Source organism: Mus musculus, chromosome 11 (genome assembly GCF_000001635.26).
Source record: "Mus musculus strain C57BL/6J chromosome 11, GRCm38.p6 C57BL/6J".
NCBI classification, from domain to species: Eukaryota; Metazoa; Chordata; class Mammalia; order Rodentia; family Muridae; genus Mus; species Mus musculus.
The window spans coordinates 84,804,541-84,819,637 of record NC_000077.6 but is presented as its reverse complement, the minus strand read 5'-3'; the positions used below and the strand labels follow the sequence as shown (position 1 = coordinate 84,819,637).

The window sequence follows — 15,097 nt, the reverse complement described above, 5'->3', positions numbered from 1 at the left end:
TCGCCTGCGTCAGCGGAGGCAGTGCGACTCACTCCTGTAGGGGGTGCAGTGGAGACGTGGTTGCCGCCAAGCGCACATGTGCGTCATCGGACAGGGGGCTGGGCCTCCAGAACCCGGAAGCTGGGGACCCACGTGGGAGGCTGGGAGGTGACTGTCTTGGCTCGAGGGTCAGGTTGTGGGCAGTCCTTGTGAGGGGACGAAGTGTGGGAGGTCAACGGGTCCTCCCCAGCTGTCTGTCAGTGGAGTCTCGGGCGCTGCTGGAGCAATGCGGCGACTCTGGACGGTCGGGTGCTTCAGTCGCCTGATTGCCCGCCATTTCTCCTCGGTGGCTCGGCGCGGGGAACGGCCTGGCGGGGAGGAGCTGAGTCGCTTGCTTCTGGATGACCTGGCGCCGGCCCAGCGGCTGGAACGTCTATTTGGCTTGTCCCCATGCCTCCTGGCCTTGCGGGCTGCCCGTCGGCGCGTGGCCCGGCTCCTGCTCCAGGCCGGTAAGGCTGGGCTGCAGGGGGAGCGAGCCGAGCTGCTCCGGGTGGCCGAGGCTCGGGGCATCCCTGTCTTGAGGCCCAGGCGTCAGAAACTGGATGCCTTGTGCGGCTACCAAGTGCACCAGGGCGTGTGCATGGAGGTGAGCCCGCTGCGACCCCGGCCTTGCGATGAGGCGGCAGACACGAGCTCAGGCGACGACCCTCAGCAGCTGTGGCTCGTCCTTGAGGGGCTCCAGGATCCCCGCAATCTTGGGGCTGTGATGCGCTCCGCTCACTTCCTCGGCGTAGACAGAGTCATCACCAGCCAGAGAAACAGGCACGGACGTCCCTTAATTCAGTTTACGCCCAATCTGGAGGCGGAGCCAAGCTCCTAAGCACTGGGCGGGGAGCCCCGGGGTGTGTAGGGCGCGGGGCTAGAGATTTTCTGGTTTTAACACGGATCGTGGGGATCCTTTGCAGCTGTCCGCTTACTCCAGTAGTCAGCAAGGCCAGCGCTGGGGCTATGGAGGTGATGGACGTGTTCGCCACTCCTGACCTGCCCGGTTTTTTGCAGGTAAAATGGGGCGAGAGGGGAAGAAGAGGCGGAGGCGATGACTCTAGTTAGGGATGTTAAAGCTATCTCCAACGCAGTGGATTGGGGGAGGAGGAAGAGAAGGGACGTGGTGGCATTGATTCCTACGACCTTCTAAGTCCCACCAGGAAAGATCCCAGGGCCTTTTAAATAGAGCATCGTCTGAAGTTAGGGATTTCCTCGTCTCATTTACTACACGCCATGGCCACCTGTGTCGGCAAGTCAATGTCTGACAACCGTGGGACTTCAGCAGTACTCCAGGGAGCTGGTGGACTGGAGTCGTGGGTACCCGGAAGCTCAACTTCAAAGCGATTTAAACAAGGCTTTCCAAGGGGCGAGCTTTAGTGTTCTTTAGCTGTGTGTTTCCTAGCTAGACTCTAGGGGGCAGCATTGCCCCGCATTTGGCAGTCCCTCCACCCTCTATCCTTCCCCTGTCCCCACCCTCATCCCTCAGTGAGAAAATAACCTTGAAAAGAGGCTGAAGAAAGCTGCCTGATAAACTTATATTCAAGCCATATGTCTAATTTCAGATTTTTCCAGTAACCATGCAGGCGTGATGACACATATCTATAATTCCAGCTTTTAAGAGGTGGACACAGGAAGATCGTTTATTTCAAGTCCAGTCTGGGCTACCCAGTCTTAACAAAACAAGACAACAACAAATCTAGAAAACTAAAAAGAAACATGATTGTATCCAATATACCACAAGTATTATCATTAAAACATACATTTTAAATATTAGTGAAAAAAAAAATGAGACAGGTTATTGTGTGGCCCAGGCTGGCCTCAGATCCCTCAGAAATCCTCCTGTGTTAACCTCCTTAAGTTGTGTGCCATCATGCCCGGCTTAAATCCCGTTTTAAAATGCTTATACATAATACATCTCAATTTGGAATAGCCATATTTCAATCCTTAATAGTCACGTGTAGTAGGGCTGGAGAAATGGTGGAACAGTTAAGAGCACCGACTGCTCTCTCAGAGGATTCCCAGCACCCACGTGGTGGCTCACTGCCATCTATGACTCCAGTTCCAAGGGATCTGGTGCCCTCTTCTGGCCTCCCTAGGCATCGATCACATGTGGTGTGTACACTTACATGCAGTTTAACTCTCATGTAAAAAACAAAACAAAACAAGAAGACAAAGTTAAAATCTGTAGGAAGTGGCTTGGTGTGCTCTGAGATTTTCATATTGACCAGCACATGTCTAGAAGCATGTCTGGCTTCATCTCACAGGCAGCCCCCCTTCTGAGGAACTGTCCGAGACTGGTGGGAAGTGGAGTTCTCTCCTCACACCCCACACTCCCTGCCAGCATTGGGCCACAGAATTGTTTCCCCTGGTTACTGGGGAAGAGCTGGAGGCAGCAGCCAGCCCTGTGCCCCACCCACTGCCTACCAAAGCCTGCTCCATCGATACCAGCCCCACTGCAGCATGCCAAGAGTCTTCTGTGTTCATCTGACCTCATGTTAATCAGAACCTTCCCTTCGTACCCCATCAAAGCCCCGGACAGTCACAGTATCCTTCATGTTGCTTCAAAGGTCCATTCTTAGTTCTCAGGTACTTGACAGGTCTACAGCATCTAGCACATATGGTCATTCTGATTTTGTCTTGTTTTGTTTTTAATCACCTTTTTTTTCAGCAATCAAACTCAGCTTACACTAGGCAGACACATTGTCCGTGAGTCACAGCCTCACCCACTCCCCCTGGCCGTCCCTTTGCCTCTGCACTCTCCTGTAGGCATCTCCAGTGAATTCTCTTTGATCCCATGACCTCCAAACACTGTCATGTTCCAAGTCTCAGGCCTTGGATCTCTTTTGTGTAAATTGGCTTAATTTTTCCCCCCTAATCTAGTTGCCTAGCTTCATTTATTCCCTTGTATTGGCTTTTTGAGAAAAGGATCGGCTATGTAGCCAACCTCAGATTCATGATTCACAATCCTCCTGTTTCAGTGTCTCAAGTTCATATATATACATATATGTGTGTGTGTGTGTGTGTTGGGTATGTGTGCTACAGTGTGTGTGCATGTAGAGGTCAGAGAACAACTCTCTGGAGTTGGTTCTTTCTTGCCATTATCTATTTATTTATTTATTTATATATTTATTTAGAGATGGGGTTTCTTTGTGTATCCTTGGCTGTCCTGAAACTCACTCTGTAGATCAGCCTGGCCTTGAACTCACAGGAACCTGCCTGCCTTCCAAGTGCCGGGATTAAAGTTGTGTGCCGCCACCACCACCTCCCCCATCACTGTCACATTTAAACTCCTGACTTTCTTTCTTCTTCTTCTTCTTTTTTTTTTTTTAAATTAAAGGCAGGTTTATTTTGAGTTCACTGTCCCCAAGGACCAAGGCCAGGGAAGTGGCCATGGGGAAAGGGGAGGGGGGAAAGGGCAGAGAGAAAAAGAAAAAGGGTACTCCTGACTTTCCATTCCCCAGTTCCAGATTACTCCACTCCTCTGCTACACAGCTCTCTCCCTCCGCTCCCACAGTGGGCATTTCAGACTCCTTGTTTCCAGGTCTGACCATGGCTATCTGTTTTTCTAGGACCTGCCCAGCTCAGTTGTCCAGCCCAGACATTACCTCTGACTTCTTGATCCCACAGCTATGTCCCCAGATCCTTGTCCTTGGAGTTACTGTCACACCATCCCCATTTCTCACTGTTTCCTCTGCTACCCTTGTCGGAGTCCCCAGCTCCCTGGACTGGGGCTTGGGCCTCAGCATGGCAGGCATAATGATTCTGCTGAGGCCCGAGTCACACTGCGTCACTTGGCTCATAACCTTTCAAAGCACTAGGTCTGTGGTTCATACTTGTAATCCCAGTACTTGATTGAGAAACTTAAGACAGGAAGATCACCATGGGTTCAGGCCAGCCTGGGAGATATATATATATATGATGTATATGAGTACACTGTCACTCTCTTCAGACACCCCAGAAGCGAGCATCAGATCCCATTACAGATGGTTGTGAGCCATGGTGTGGTTGCTTGAAATTGAATTCAGGACCTCTGAAAGAGCAGTTAGTGCTCTAAACCACTGAGCCATCTCTCCAGCTCATGAGCTCATATCTTAAAAACTAAGACAACTGTTCAAAGCTTTTTTTATTAGTATAAAAGCCCTATGTTTCCAGTGACCCTTGAGACCTAACCCTATGTGATCATTGTCCTGCCACTGGCCAACTTAATAGTCTTTAGGTATGACAGGTGGGTGGGGTCTTCGTGCCTCCATACTTGCAGATCTTCCTGGAAGTCTGTAACCTTCTCCCACTGTCTATGAGAACTTACTCGTTAGTTATCTTCAGACCCGTCTTTTTGCCATCGCTTCAAAGGGGACTTCTACCATCACTGTGTCCCACAGCTGGGATTTTAGTCTGTATGTTCTTGACCTTAGTGCCCAGAGCAAATCCAGACCAGGTAGAGGTCCTGGCTGACTTCCTAAGTTGAAGACATTTCTCAGTGAATGTGCGTGTGCAAGGCTGGACCTGTCCTTGACCGTGTAGCTCTGATGAAGATTCGGTGCACCAGCACATGGCATTTTCTTTCCTCTTCTAGGCCAAGGCCCAGCAGGGGTGGCTCGTGGTGGGCACAGTGGGCTGCCCAGGTCCTGAGATCTCCCAGTCCTCCAAGGTCCCCATCACTAGCTGCTTAGAGTTCGTCTGGGACCGGCCTACCCTCCTGGTGCTGGGTAGGTAGGGTATACCTGCTTTTATATTTGCTGATGTCATCTGCATGTGGACATCATTTGCATGTGGACATCTGGCTAATACTGTCTCGTGTTCTGCAGGCAGTGAGGGCTCTGGTCTGTCCCAGGAGGTTTTTGCCTCCTGCCAGCTGCTCCTTACTATTCTGCCCAGACGCCACCTGCCTCCTGGTCTTGAGTCCTTGAATGTATCTGTGGCCACAGGTGAGTCTACCCCTCCCCTCCCCTTCCCTCCCCTCCCCTTCCCTCCCCTCCCCTCCCCTCCCCTCCCGTTTTCTGATTGATTTAACCTGAACAAGCTTCCCGCTCTGTGCTTCCCTTGTGTGTGTAAAGCAAGCGTGCCCTGCCTGTGTTGTAACCCTATCCTCTTCTTGCCTTTAGGTATTCTTCTACACTCCATTTGCAGTCAGAAGAAGGGTTTCCCTGTACAGGAGAGAGGACAACTTCTCCAAGACTCCTGAGAACCCTTAGCTACGTCTGAAGGACTCAGAGAGGCCCAGTACCCAGGACTACTACCACTGTGGTCAGAAAAACCGGCCAAATGTGGGCTGACATTGACTGTCTGAGATGTGCGTGTGTAGGAACCGCAATGAGTCACACATCCGTCCTCAGGCTTGGATGTAATGGGCCCTCTACTTGTAAGAGCCTGTTTACTGGCTACAGTCAGGAGAACTTTAGAGACCAAAAGAAGTTTCGTATCCAGTTGGAAATGGTAGTTCGCTAGTTTCCAGGACGGGTTAGGACAGACAGTATCTGTCCTGGATCCCAGTGGAAGTCAGGGGGCTGTTCTTGGCATGCGGAGGAGCAAGGCAGTCCAGCGCAGGGTGTGTGGGATGTGAGGGTGAGTTTGTAGAGGGAAGCTGACTGAACAGATGCATATTCCTGTCTCTTGGGATGATGGGGATAGGACACCAGATCTCATCAGCGAGCCCTGAGCCGCTGAGCTGTCATGCCCAGTCTCTCCATTAGGTGGCAGTCTTGCTCTTTGCACCATGGTTTTGCAGGCCCCTTGCAAGGAGAGCCCTCTGTGGAGGTGGGAGTGGAAGGCTTAGAGATAGGGAAAATAGCCAACAGCTTCTAGACACTGGCCAGTCCAGCCCCGTGGAGGGAACCTGTGATCCCAGGCCCTTGTTGCCTCTTTGAGTCTGAGAGGCTGTGAAATCAGGATTACTTTTGTGGAATCCGACTAGGCTTGCCCCGTCCTCTAGAGTCCCACAAGTGGAGCAGAAGTGATATTGCCAAGTAGTGGTTTCACTCTGGGCTGCATGCTGGAACACCTAATAAGCTTTAAAGGAACAAGGCCAACACAGCAGCTACTGTGTGCTGCTGGGAAGGGCAGGAACACCCTGGGCAGTACCATTTCTTTTTGTTTTTGAGGCAGTTCTGTGTATCTATGGTCTCCTGAAACTTGCTATTTAGCCGAGGATAACCTTGAACTTTTGATCCTCTTACCCCACTATGCCCAATTTATATGTTGCTGAGGATAGATCCCAGAGCTTTGTGCAAGCTGGCATTCACTCTGCCAACAGAGCTACATCTGAGCCCTAGGCTGGATAATTCTCTGTTGTAGGAACCGTCCTGAGCATCGTGAGAGGTATCCACCAGATGGCAAGAAGTCTGCACCCTATCTCTCATTATGAAACCAAAACTGTCTCCACACATGGACGGGTATCTGACCGACAGCCCTGAGGGTGGGATGGGAGGACAGCAACCCTTGAATTGGAATCCTGGATGTTGTAAGAGTTGGGGTGAGTTGCCTCCATGCCTCCTTTATATCCTCGGAAGATGTATGTAGTAGGTGCTCAATAAATAAACACTCCTTTCCTCTGTAATCTCCCTGGAGTTGATTTGTAGGTTCCTAACAGCTATGTACACTTACTACAAAATTTGAATCTGTTTACAGAGGACCTATAGTAGTAACGTGTCTTGTTGCTGTTTGGGAAATGCCTGACAGAAACATCTAAGGGAAGGGTTTGAGTTTGAGGAAATACTGTCAATTCATCATACCAGGGAAGACACAGCAGCAGGATGGGTGTGAGGCAGTGCACCCCATCACGGCAGGAAGTGGGGTGAAGGGTGCTGATGCTCCCTTTTCCCTTTTCATTTAGCCCAGGACTCCAGCCATGGCACAATGCTCCCCACACTCAGGGAGAGTCATCCCTGAGTCCTCCCTGGAACACCCTCACAGCCATGCCCCCAGGTGTGTCTCCCAGGTGATTCCAAACCCAGGCAAACAATAAAGATGAACCGTCACAGGGCCCACAATTGCCTTAAAGCTTTCCACCCAAGAAAGACAGTGAACCCTTTTGTCAGCGCCCTTCTCCGTGTGTCCCCAACTGCCACAGATGCGCCAAGGTCCACCAAGCTCGAGTCCAACAATGTGCTCCCTCACTCAAGAGCCTAGGGCAGGGATTTTTTTCCTTTTGTATTGTTTTCTTATTTTTATTAACTCATATAGAGGTTTTTAACATTGCCTGGCCTTGGAGCCATGGGGTAGGGAAGAGCTCTTAAAGCCCAGGGTCACTAGATCAATTAAATAGTGTCCTGGGACTGGAGAGATGGCTCAGTGGTTAGAGCAGTGGCTGCTCTTCCTGAGGTCCTGAGTTCATTCCCAGCACCCACGTGGTGCCTCACAACCATCTTGTAATGGGATCAGATGCCCTCTTCTGGTGTGCAAATGTACATGCAGGCAAAACACCATATACACAAATAAGTAAACCTTTAAAAATAAATAGATGTCTCCAGGGAAGGAGCCTGGTAACATTCTTGCCTTTCTTTCTTCTTTCTCTCACTCTAGAGTGTGTGTGCGCGTGTGAGTGCATGTTCATGAACGTGTGCATGCGACACACAGGTGGAGGTCAAAGGACAACTTGCTGGAGTCAGTTCTTTTCTTTTACCATGTGGGTTCAGGGGATTGAACTCAGGTCGCCAGGCCTCAGGACAAGTGCTTTTACCCACTGAGTCACCCGACCTGCCCCACTTTTTCTCTTTTGGAGGTCCTGGAGATTGAACCCAGGGTCACACTCTTACTAGGTAAACTTGACCACTCACCTATATTGTCAACCCTCTTTATTTTTTTGGAAACAGGGTCCCTGGCTGGTCTTGAATTTATCCTCTATCCCAAGCAGGCTTTGGACATGCAATCCCCCTGCCTCAGGTTCCTGAAGACCTAGGATTATCAGCCTAAGCCACCAGACCCGATGCATATTTCTTCTTGTTTGTTTTCTTTCAAGATTACTTTTTATTATGTGTGTGTCTGTGTGGCTCTGCGAGTCTATGCCTTCAGAGTCCAGAAGAGGGTGAGCCAGCGACAGGTGGTTGTAAGATGCTGGCCATGGGTGGTAGGAACCAACTCAGGTGCTCTGCAAACCATACAGTACATGGAAGCAGCTCTTAAGCCCCTCCTTTTCCTTTCTTTTGTAAATATTTTAATTTTGCCAGGCATGATATACCTGCCTTTAATCCCTGCACTCCAGAGGCAGAGGTGGGCAGATCTCTTTCAAGGCCAAATCAAGTTCCAGGACAGCCAGGGCTACACCTGTTTCAAACAAACAAATAAACACAGTTTTAATTAAAAAAAAAAAAGATGTATTTATTTGTCTCTATGTAAGTATATTGTCCCTGTATTCAAACATACCAGAAGAGGGCATTGGATCCCATTACAGATGGTTGTGATCCACTATGTAATTGCTGGGAATTGAACTCAGGACGTCTGGAAGAGTGGTCAGTGCTCTTAACTGCTGAGCCATCTCTCCAGCCCCAGTTTTAATTTTTTATGTGTGTGTGGTTTTGTGTCTCTGTGCCATGTACAATGGGTCAGTATTTTTTTTTAAAGGTCCCTCATGGGTGTCGTGCCTCTGAGTTCAGGAATCACTGACTCGCTTGGCATGGTGATGCATGCCTATAATCCCAACACTCAGGAGGCTGAGGTAGCAGGGTGTTAATGAGTTTGAGATAATATGTTTTGCATAGCCAGTATCAGACTATAGCAATACTGTTTTTGTTTTGTTTTGTTTTTGTTTGTTTGTTTTGTTTTAAAAGGGGGGATGTGTGTTATTCCCATCTTCCTGGATGGTGCTTAGTGACTCTCAGGATGATCTTGCGTTGGGCATACCATTATAGGCTTACCTTCAGTGCAGCCGGTAATAAAATTAAGCTGTCCTGCACCCTATTAGGTATTAGGATTGTTTATATTAAGAAGGTTGGGAAAGCACCCCAAACCTTAGGTTCTGTGCTCCCAGGAAGACTTCAAGGGACTCCCTCTGTGTGAACTAAAGTCCTTAAGAGATTGTCTACAACTGTGCTGGCTGGTTTTTTTTTTTTTTTTTTTTTTTTTTGTCAATATAAATGAGAGTCTTCTGGGAAGAGGGAACCACAACTGAGAAAATGCCTCCCTCCACCAGATTGTCTTGGTGGCAAAGTCTGAGGGCCTTCTCTTGATGAATTGTTGCTGTGGGAGAGCCCTGCCCACTTGTGATCCTAGGGTGTATAAGACAGCAAACTGGGCTGGAGAAATAGTTCATCAGCTAAGCTCACTGGCTGCACTTCCAGGTTCAATGGCAGCTCACAGCCATCTGTAGCTCCAGTCTTAGAGGATCTAACGCCCTCTTCTGGTACCAGGCACCCACATGGTGCAGACACACATGTAGGCAAAACGTTCATACATATACAAATAAACATAAATCTTTTCTAAAATCCAGGTCGGGCTCGAGAGATGGCTCAGCGGTTAAGAGCACTGACTGCTCTTCCAGAGGTCCTGAGTTCAATTCCCAGCAACCACATGGTGGCTCACAACCATCTATAATGGGCATCTAATGCCAGGTTTTGCTGTGTTTGAAGACAGTGACAGTATACCCACATACATGAAATAAATAGATAAATCTTTAAAAAAAAAAAAATCCAGGTCTTGGTTTTCATGGTCTGTAAGCTGTGGTTGCAGTAGAATGTATTGCCAGAGTGGACGAGGAAAGGCCACGCCCACCTCTGGAGGACACTGCTGTTCCCTAGTGCACCTGAGGACATGCCTGGGGGTCACACTTCTCTTTCACCCTGACCTCAGTTTCTCTAGAGGTTCTAAGGCCCCACTCAGCTGCAATAACAATGATTTACCATGGGATCCTGGGAGCAGTTGGGGAAGGGCTAGGGTTGAAAGAGTATTTACACAATTTCCTTTCGGCTAGCTTCCTCCCCAATTCCTCTCCATCCTGGTTAAGATGTTGAAGGTCTAATCCCAGCACTTGGGAGGCAGAGGCAGGCGAATTTCTGAGTTCGAGGCCAGCCTGGTCTACAGAGTGAGTTCCAGGACAGCCAGGGCTACACAGAGAAACCGTGTCTTGAAAAAACAAAAAACAAAACAAACAAACAACAAAAAAAAGATGTTGAAGGTCTCAGGAGGGTTGAGGACTAATTTGGAATTTTCTCAGAAGCTGAATGGATCTGGATCCCACACTCTTTGGACACCCCCTCTTTACTCTCACCTGGCCTCCCAGACTGGAATCTTTTATATATATAATCAGGAGGCTACATTGGTCAAACCTTCCCCCAAGCCTGGGGCTCTAAACTAGATGGCCCCCCCGCAGGGCCAGGCACCAGGGATCCCCACAGTTTGTAAATGTAATCAACCTTAAGGTCTCTCACTTCCACAGGTGCAATTAGCATCCCCATCTGCTAACCCCTGATTAATGATGTTGACAAACAGGGACTCTACTCAGCCCCGTAGCCCCTCCTTCCCCCAGCTGCGAGGTGGGGGTCTTCCCAGCATGCCCCCTCCCTTCTGCAGACCCCTCTTACCTTCTCCCTCCTTCCCCAGGCAGTGAAGCATCTTACTTCAATGCTCACTGCACACTTGGGAAGCAGAGAACAGGCAGGAAGCCTTAATGGTGGGGCTAGAACCCTGCCACCCTTCCGTTCTTCTCCCTCCCTCTGGAACTTCAAGGGCACATGTGGGCGTGTCATCTTTACTTCCCACCCCAGCCTTTCTCCCTGTGTGCAGTCCTCGGTGGGGACATGTCAGGTGCACTGTACCAAAAGCACAGAGAACAAATACCTTCTAATGTAACTAATTTTATGTAGGCAAGATCTCACGCAGCCTCAAGTTCACTCTGCAGGCAATGCTAGCCTTAAATCCTTGGCTTCTGCCTCCATCTCTTGAAGTGCTTGGATGATAGGTTTCTGTGATGTTGGAGCTCAGTCCTAGGGCCTAGTGCATCTTGGGTAAACACTGTACCATCTGAGCTGTATCTTCTTCAGCACCAGCCTTGAGCTCACTGTCTCCCTGCCACAGCTTCTCAAGTGTTTGCATTGTGGAGTGTACCACCATGCACTGCCTGGTGAACATAGACTCTAGACAGTTCCAGGTCCATGTTGGCTTTGCTTTAGCTACATCGCTTCTTCTGTAGCTTAGGTAAGCAAGATAGTGCTTATGATATAGGCTTAAACTATACAGGTTAGAGGGGAGGATTCATAATCAGATATAAGAAAGAGACTTAGCACAGTGCACAGGAAATAGTAGGTGCCCAATAAGTGTGAGCTTTGTCCTGCAGTAAAAATAACGATGATGAAATGGGGCTTGGGAAGCCAGAAGATACCCAAGGACCCCTCCCTTTCTCCTCCCCCTCCCCCTGGGGAGAAGGGCAGGTCCTAGCTCATTACTGGGGGGGGCTGGGGTGGAGGTGTCAGATTGGAATCACTCCTGGGTCTGTTCACAGCTTCCCTGTTTCATTAACACCTTCCCGGGGGTCTTTGGGCTCATCCTGCTGGGGGGAGCACTCCAGAAAGTTCTGACCACCTCCTACCCAGCCTGAGCACAGTGGTCCCCACCTAAAGGCCTGTGCTCCAGATGTGCACTAAGGGGTCTCACACCAGGGCAGGCTGGCCGCTGACCAGGACTCTATCGCTGCCCCCCACTCCCGAGGGTCCCAGAGGTCTGGTCAGGAGACACAGCACCTGGGGCAGCCCATTCCTTCCCCTTCCTGTCAGCCTCTCATCCAAAGGTTTCTATCAATCAATCCACCCCTAACCCCACCCCCACCCCCCACCTAGGACTGCAACCTGGTTCCTCCCTTCAGAATCCTCAGTGTGAATGTGGCTTGGACCTCAGGTCCACGTCGCACCTGCCTTCTCCTATGTGGACAAGTCTCTGGAAACTGCTTATCACTTGCTTTTTCTGTAAAATGAAAAAGCCATACGTTGCAGGGGGCTGCCCAGTGCTCTATAAATCATGAGCTTAGTCATCACTAGCAATGGCTATTATTTCACTCTGGGCAGAACAGCTCCTGGCATTACCTTCTTGCTTGTTTAGTGGACTAGGGTGGTGGAGGAAGGGTCAGGCTGGAGTCCCAGGGCTTCCAGCTCCATCAACTTCTTTCTAGATTGGAAAGGTGTGGGATGAGGGTCGGAGGGCATCACTGAGTGGGGACCAGTCTGTTCTAAACAAAGCTCTCCTCAACTGCAGCCCCAGAAGGATTTTCATGGACACTGGCTCTTTCCACCACAGAATCCCACTTGGGAGGACACCCTCACTGGCTGCTGGGGACAGGAGAGGCCAGCCCTGCTTTCTCCTTTGCTGGCTCCTTGTTCCTCAGACTTCTCTGTTGTTTACTGAGGTCTGTGGCTGTCAGAAGGGAGATTCCTTGAAAAGCAGTTGACTCTGGTTTATTATCACCCTCAGATACTTTCCACAAATGGGGCAATTTTCCTTAAAAAGAGAAAATGGAAACAGTAGGTCTGGGCTCTTCTTGCAAGTGGTTCTAGGTCCTCTGTCAGCCTCTATAGGCAGGAAGGGATTACTGGCTTTATTACGGACCTTGATGACGATGACGATGATGATGATGATGATGACGATGATGACGACGATGACGATGACGACGATGATGATTGTGTGTGTAGGTGGCTGTGAACACATATGAGGAGAGAATGCTGTGGAGTCAGTTCTCTCCCACTTTTACGTGGATCCCAAGGATTAGACTCAGGCCTGTCAGGCTTTTGCTGCAAGCAAATGTAGCTCAGCCTAGCCTCGCCTCAAGCTCACTATGTAGCTGAGGAAGACCTTAAACTTCTGATCCTCCTGCCTCCACTGTGCTGTGATTCCAGGAACACACCATCATGCCTGGCTTACACAGTGCTGGGGACTTAGTGTCTGCTTGGCAAGAGGGCTACACCCCAGTCTAGTCATTCTGTATCTAGGCCCCAGCACAGGACACCCTAGGTGTGTAAATTACCAAACAAGTGAAGGGGTCCTGAGATTGGGCACTAACATCTCCCCTTCTTATCTCTGTAGCAGGTTGGAAGGCACCACACGTTTCCCGTGGGCCGTGGCCTTTTACTTTTAGACTGAGTCAGAGGAGGTGGGTCAGCTATCTCCAGCTGCAGGTGCTTTTGATTCTGGGGGTGGGGTGGGGTGGGTCAATGAAGGGCTAAGGGAAAGCTCCACAGACTTCCAAGGCCCGAGGGCTCTGCTGAGATCATCTGCACCAGGGCATAGACAGCCCCTCCAAGAGATGAGGTGCCAGCAGGGCTGGGCAGTGTGAGAGGGGCTGCATCATGTCTGATCTGAGCCCTGAGCCCTACTCATATCCAAAGCACTCTCACCTTGGTGGCTTTGAGACCAAGAGCAGGAGCCTATAGTGATAGTGGTGTTTGTGATGCTGATGGTTATGGGGCTCACACCCTTACTAAGGTTCTCCGGTACTCACAAGATGGCTGTTAACTCCGTTTGGCTTGCAGATGGGAAACCACACTTGTCCATGGTCATTCTATGCAATCCAAAGAGTTTGGAAGGGACCAAGAGATTGGTAGGGACAGAGAATGAATCCTCTAGCCTAGCACCACTTAGGAGGCCTGCTGCTGAGAGTCACCTTTCGTCTCTACAACCCCCTACACCTAGTCAGCTTTCATCTCTAGCCCCCAACACCTAGTCGACCTTCATCTCTAGCCCCCTGCACCTAGTCAGCCTTTATCTCTAGCCCCCAACAGTATGGATGAGCTCCGAGCTGATATCTCAATGCCTGGGTGGGATACCTCCCCACCCCTGAAACTTCTCACTGGACTGTGCATGGGATTGCACCAGGTCATAAGACCTGCAGTGACATCTTGGATCCACTGTGGGATATAGTAAACAGTTTCAGTCCCCTGGAGGACCCAGATATGTGTGCGAATCCTGGCTTTACTCCTGGTTCTCCTTCCCTGGAGTCTCCTTGTGAACTAGAACTTTCTCCCAGGGCCAAACTGCCATTTTTCTTTTTCTTTTTTTTTTTTTTTTAAGATTTATTTATTTTTATTATATATAAGTACACTGTAGCTATCTTCAGACACTCCAGAAGAGGGAGTCAGATCTCATTACGGATGGTTGTGAGCCACCATGTGGTTGCTGGGATTTGAACTTCAGACCTTCAGAAGAGCAGTCGGGTGCTCTTACCCACTGAGCCATCTCACCAGCCCCATTTTTCTTTTTCTTTTCTTTTCTTTTCTTTTCTTTTCTTTTCTTTTCTTTTCTTTTCTTTTCTTTTCTTTTCTTTTCTTTTCTGTTCTCTTCCGCCCTCCCTCTCTTTCTTTCTTTCCTCCCCTCTCTTTCTTCTTCCTCCTCCTTCACTTCTTGTCTTTCCCAGAGGCCTTCTATTCATTGGCCAGCTTCTTACCCTGCCTCTGGTTTCTGGTGATCTCATCCTGTCTGCCTGCCCTATCCTGTTACTAGGGCTCCCTGGGGCTGCCCTCTCTCTGGGCCCATGGCCACACTCTCTGCCTATCCCTTGTCTCTTTTATTTTCTCCCCTGGTTCTCATTACCCCAGGGGCTGATCAATAGCAGCCGCCGGTTATTGATCTGGGTGGGCATCCAAGTGTGGTTGCCCCAGGCCATTATTGATGGAAAGAATCGGTATTGGGGCTGGGGTAGAGTGTGGCTAGGAGCTGGGGACCATGGGGGATGGAAGTGGGGCTCCCTCTCCCCTGCAGGGACTTAGCAGTGGGACTTCTTAAAGGCTCTGCCAGGTGAGAGTGCAGGCAGAGCGCTTCTGTGGACAGAAGGTCAAGGCTTAGCTCATGCTAACAAGTACTTACTGAGCACCTACTGCGTGTCACAATCTCACTTCATCCAATCAAAAAAAAAAAAAAAAAAAGGAGGGAGGAATACCAGGGTGTGGTATCCAGGTATCCTTCTGGGGCTCACAAGGCCAATCAAGTCCAGTCCATAACCGGTCTAGGGTGGAAGGGAAGCCTGAGGCAAGAGACTCAGTTTATAGCCAAGCCATAAGCCACAAAGGACCACTGTCCCATTGATACTGACCTTGATATTGGGCATGACCCAGGCAGGCCCTATGCCAGATGGCTGGCCCACTGCCAACGCAGATCCCATTCT

At 49.8% G+C, this 15,097-nt stretch overlaps 1 protein-coding gene across 1 annotated transcript; it reads left to right on the top strand.

The window, feature by feature from the left end:
• Positions 1–122: 122 nt before the first annotated feature.
• On the top strand, positions 123–6,577 carry Mrm1 (mitochondrial rRNA methyltransferase 1). Its single transcript, NM_145433.1, has 5 exons — positions 123–801; positions 945–1,038; positions 4,598–4,730; positions 4,830–4,949; positions 5,127–6,577. The coding sequence occupies exons 1-5, from the start codon at positions 266–268 to the stop codon at positions 5,204–5,206; spliced, it is 963 nt and encodes a 320-aa protein (NP_663408.2). The 5' UTR covers positions 123–265; the 3' UTR covers positions 5,207–6,577.
• The last annotated feature ends 8,520 nt before the right edge of the window (positions 6,578–15,097 follow it).

Excerpts from the sequence above, each read along its gene's own strand:
- Mrm1 (NM_145433.1), top strand. The coding sequence starts at position 266 with ATGCGGCGACTCTGGACGGTCGGGTGCTTCAGTCGCCTGATTGCCCGC. Across the intron at positions 802-944 it reads ATCACCAGCCAGAGAAACAG|CTGTCCGCTTACTCCAGTAG; the intron begins GCACGGACGTCC and ends GATCCTTTGCAG. Across the intron at positions 1,039-4,597 it reads ACCTGCCCGGTTTTTTGCAG|GCCAAGGCCCAGCAGGGGTG; the intron begins GTAAAATGGGGC and ends TTCCTCTTCTAG.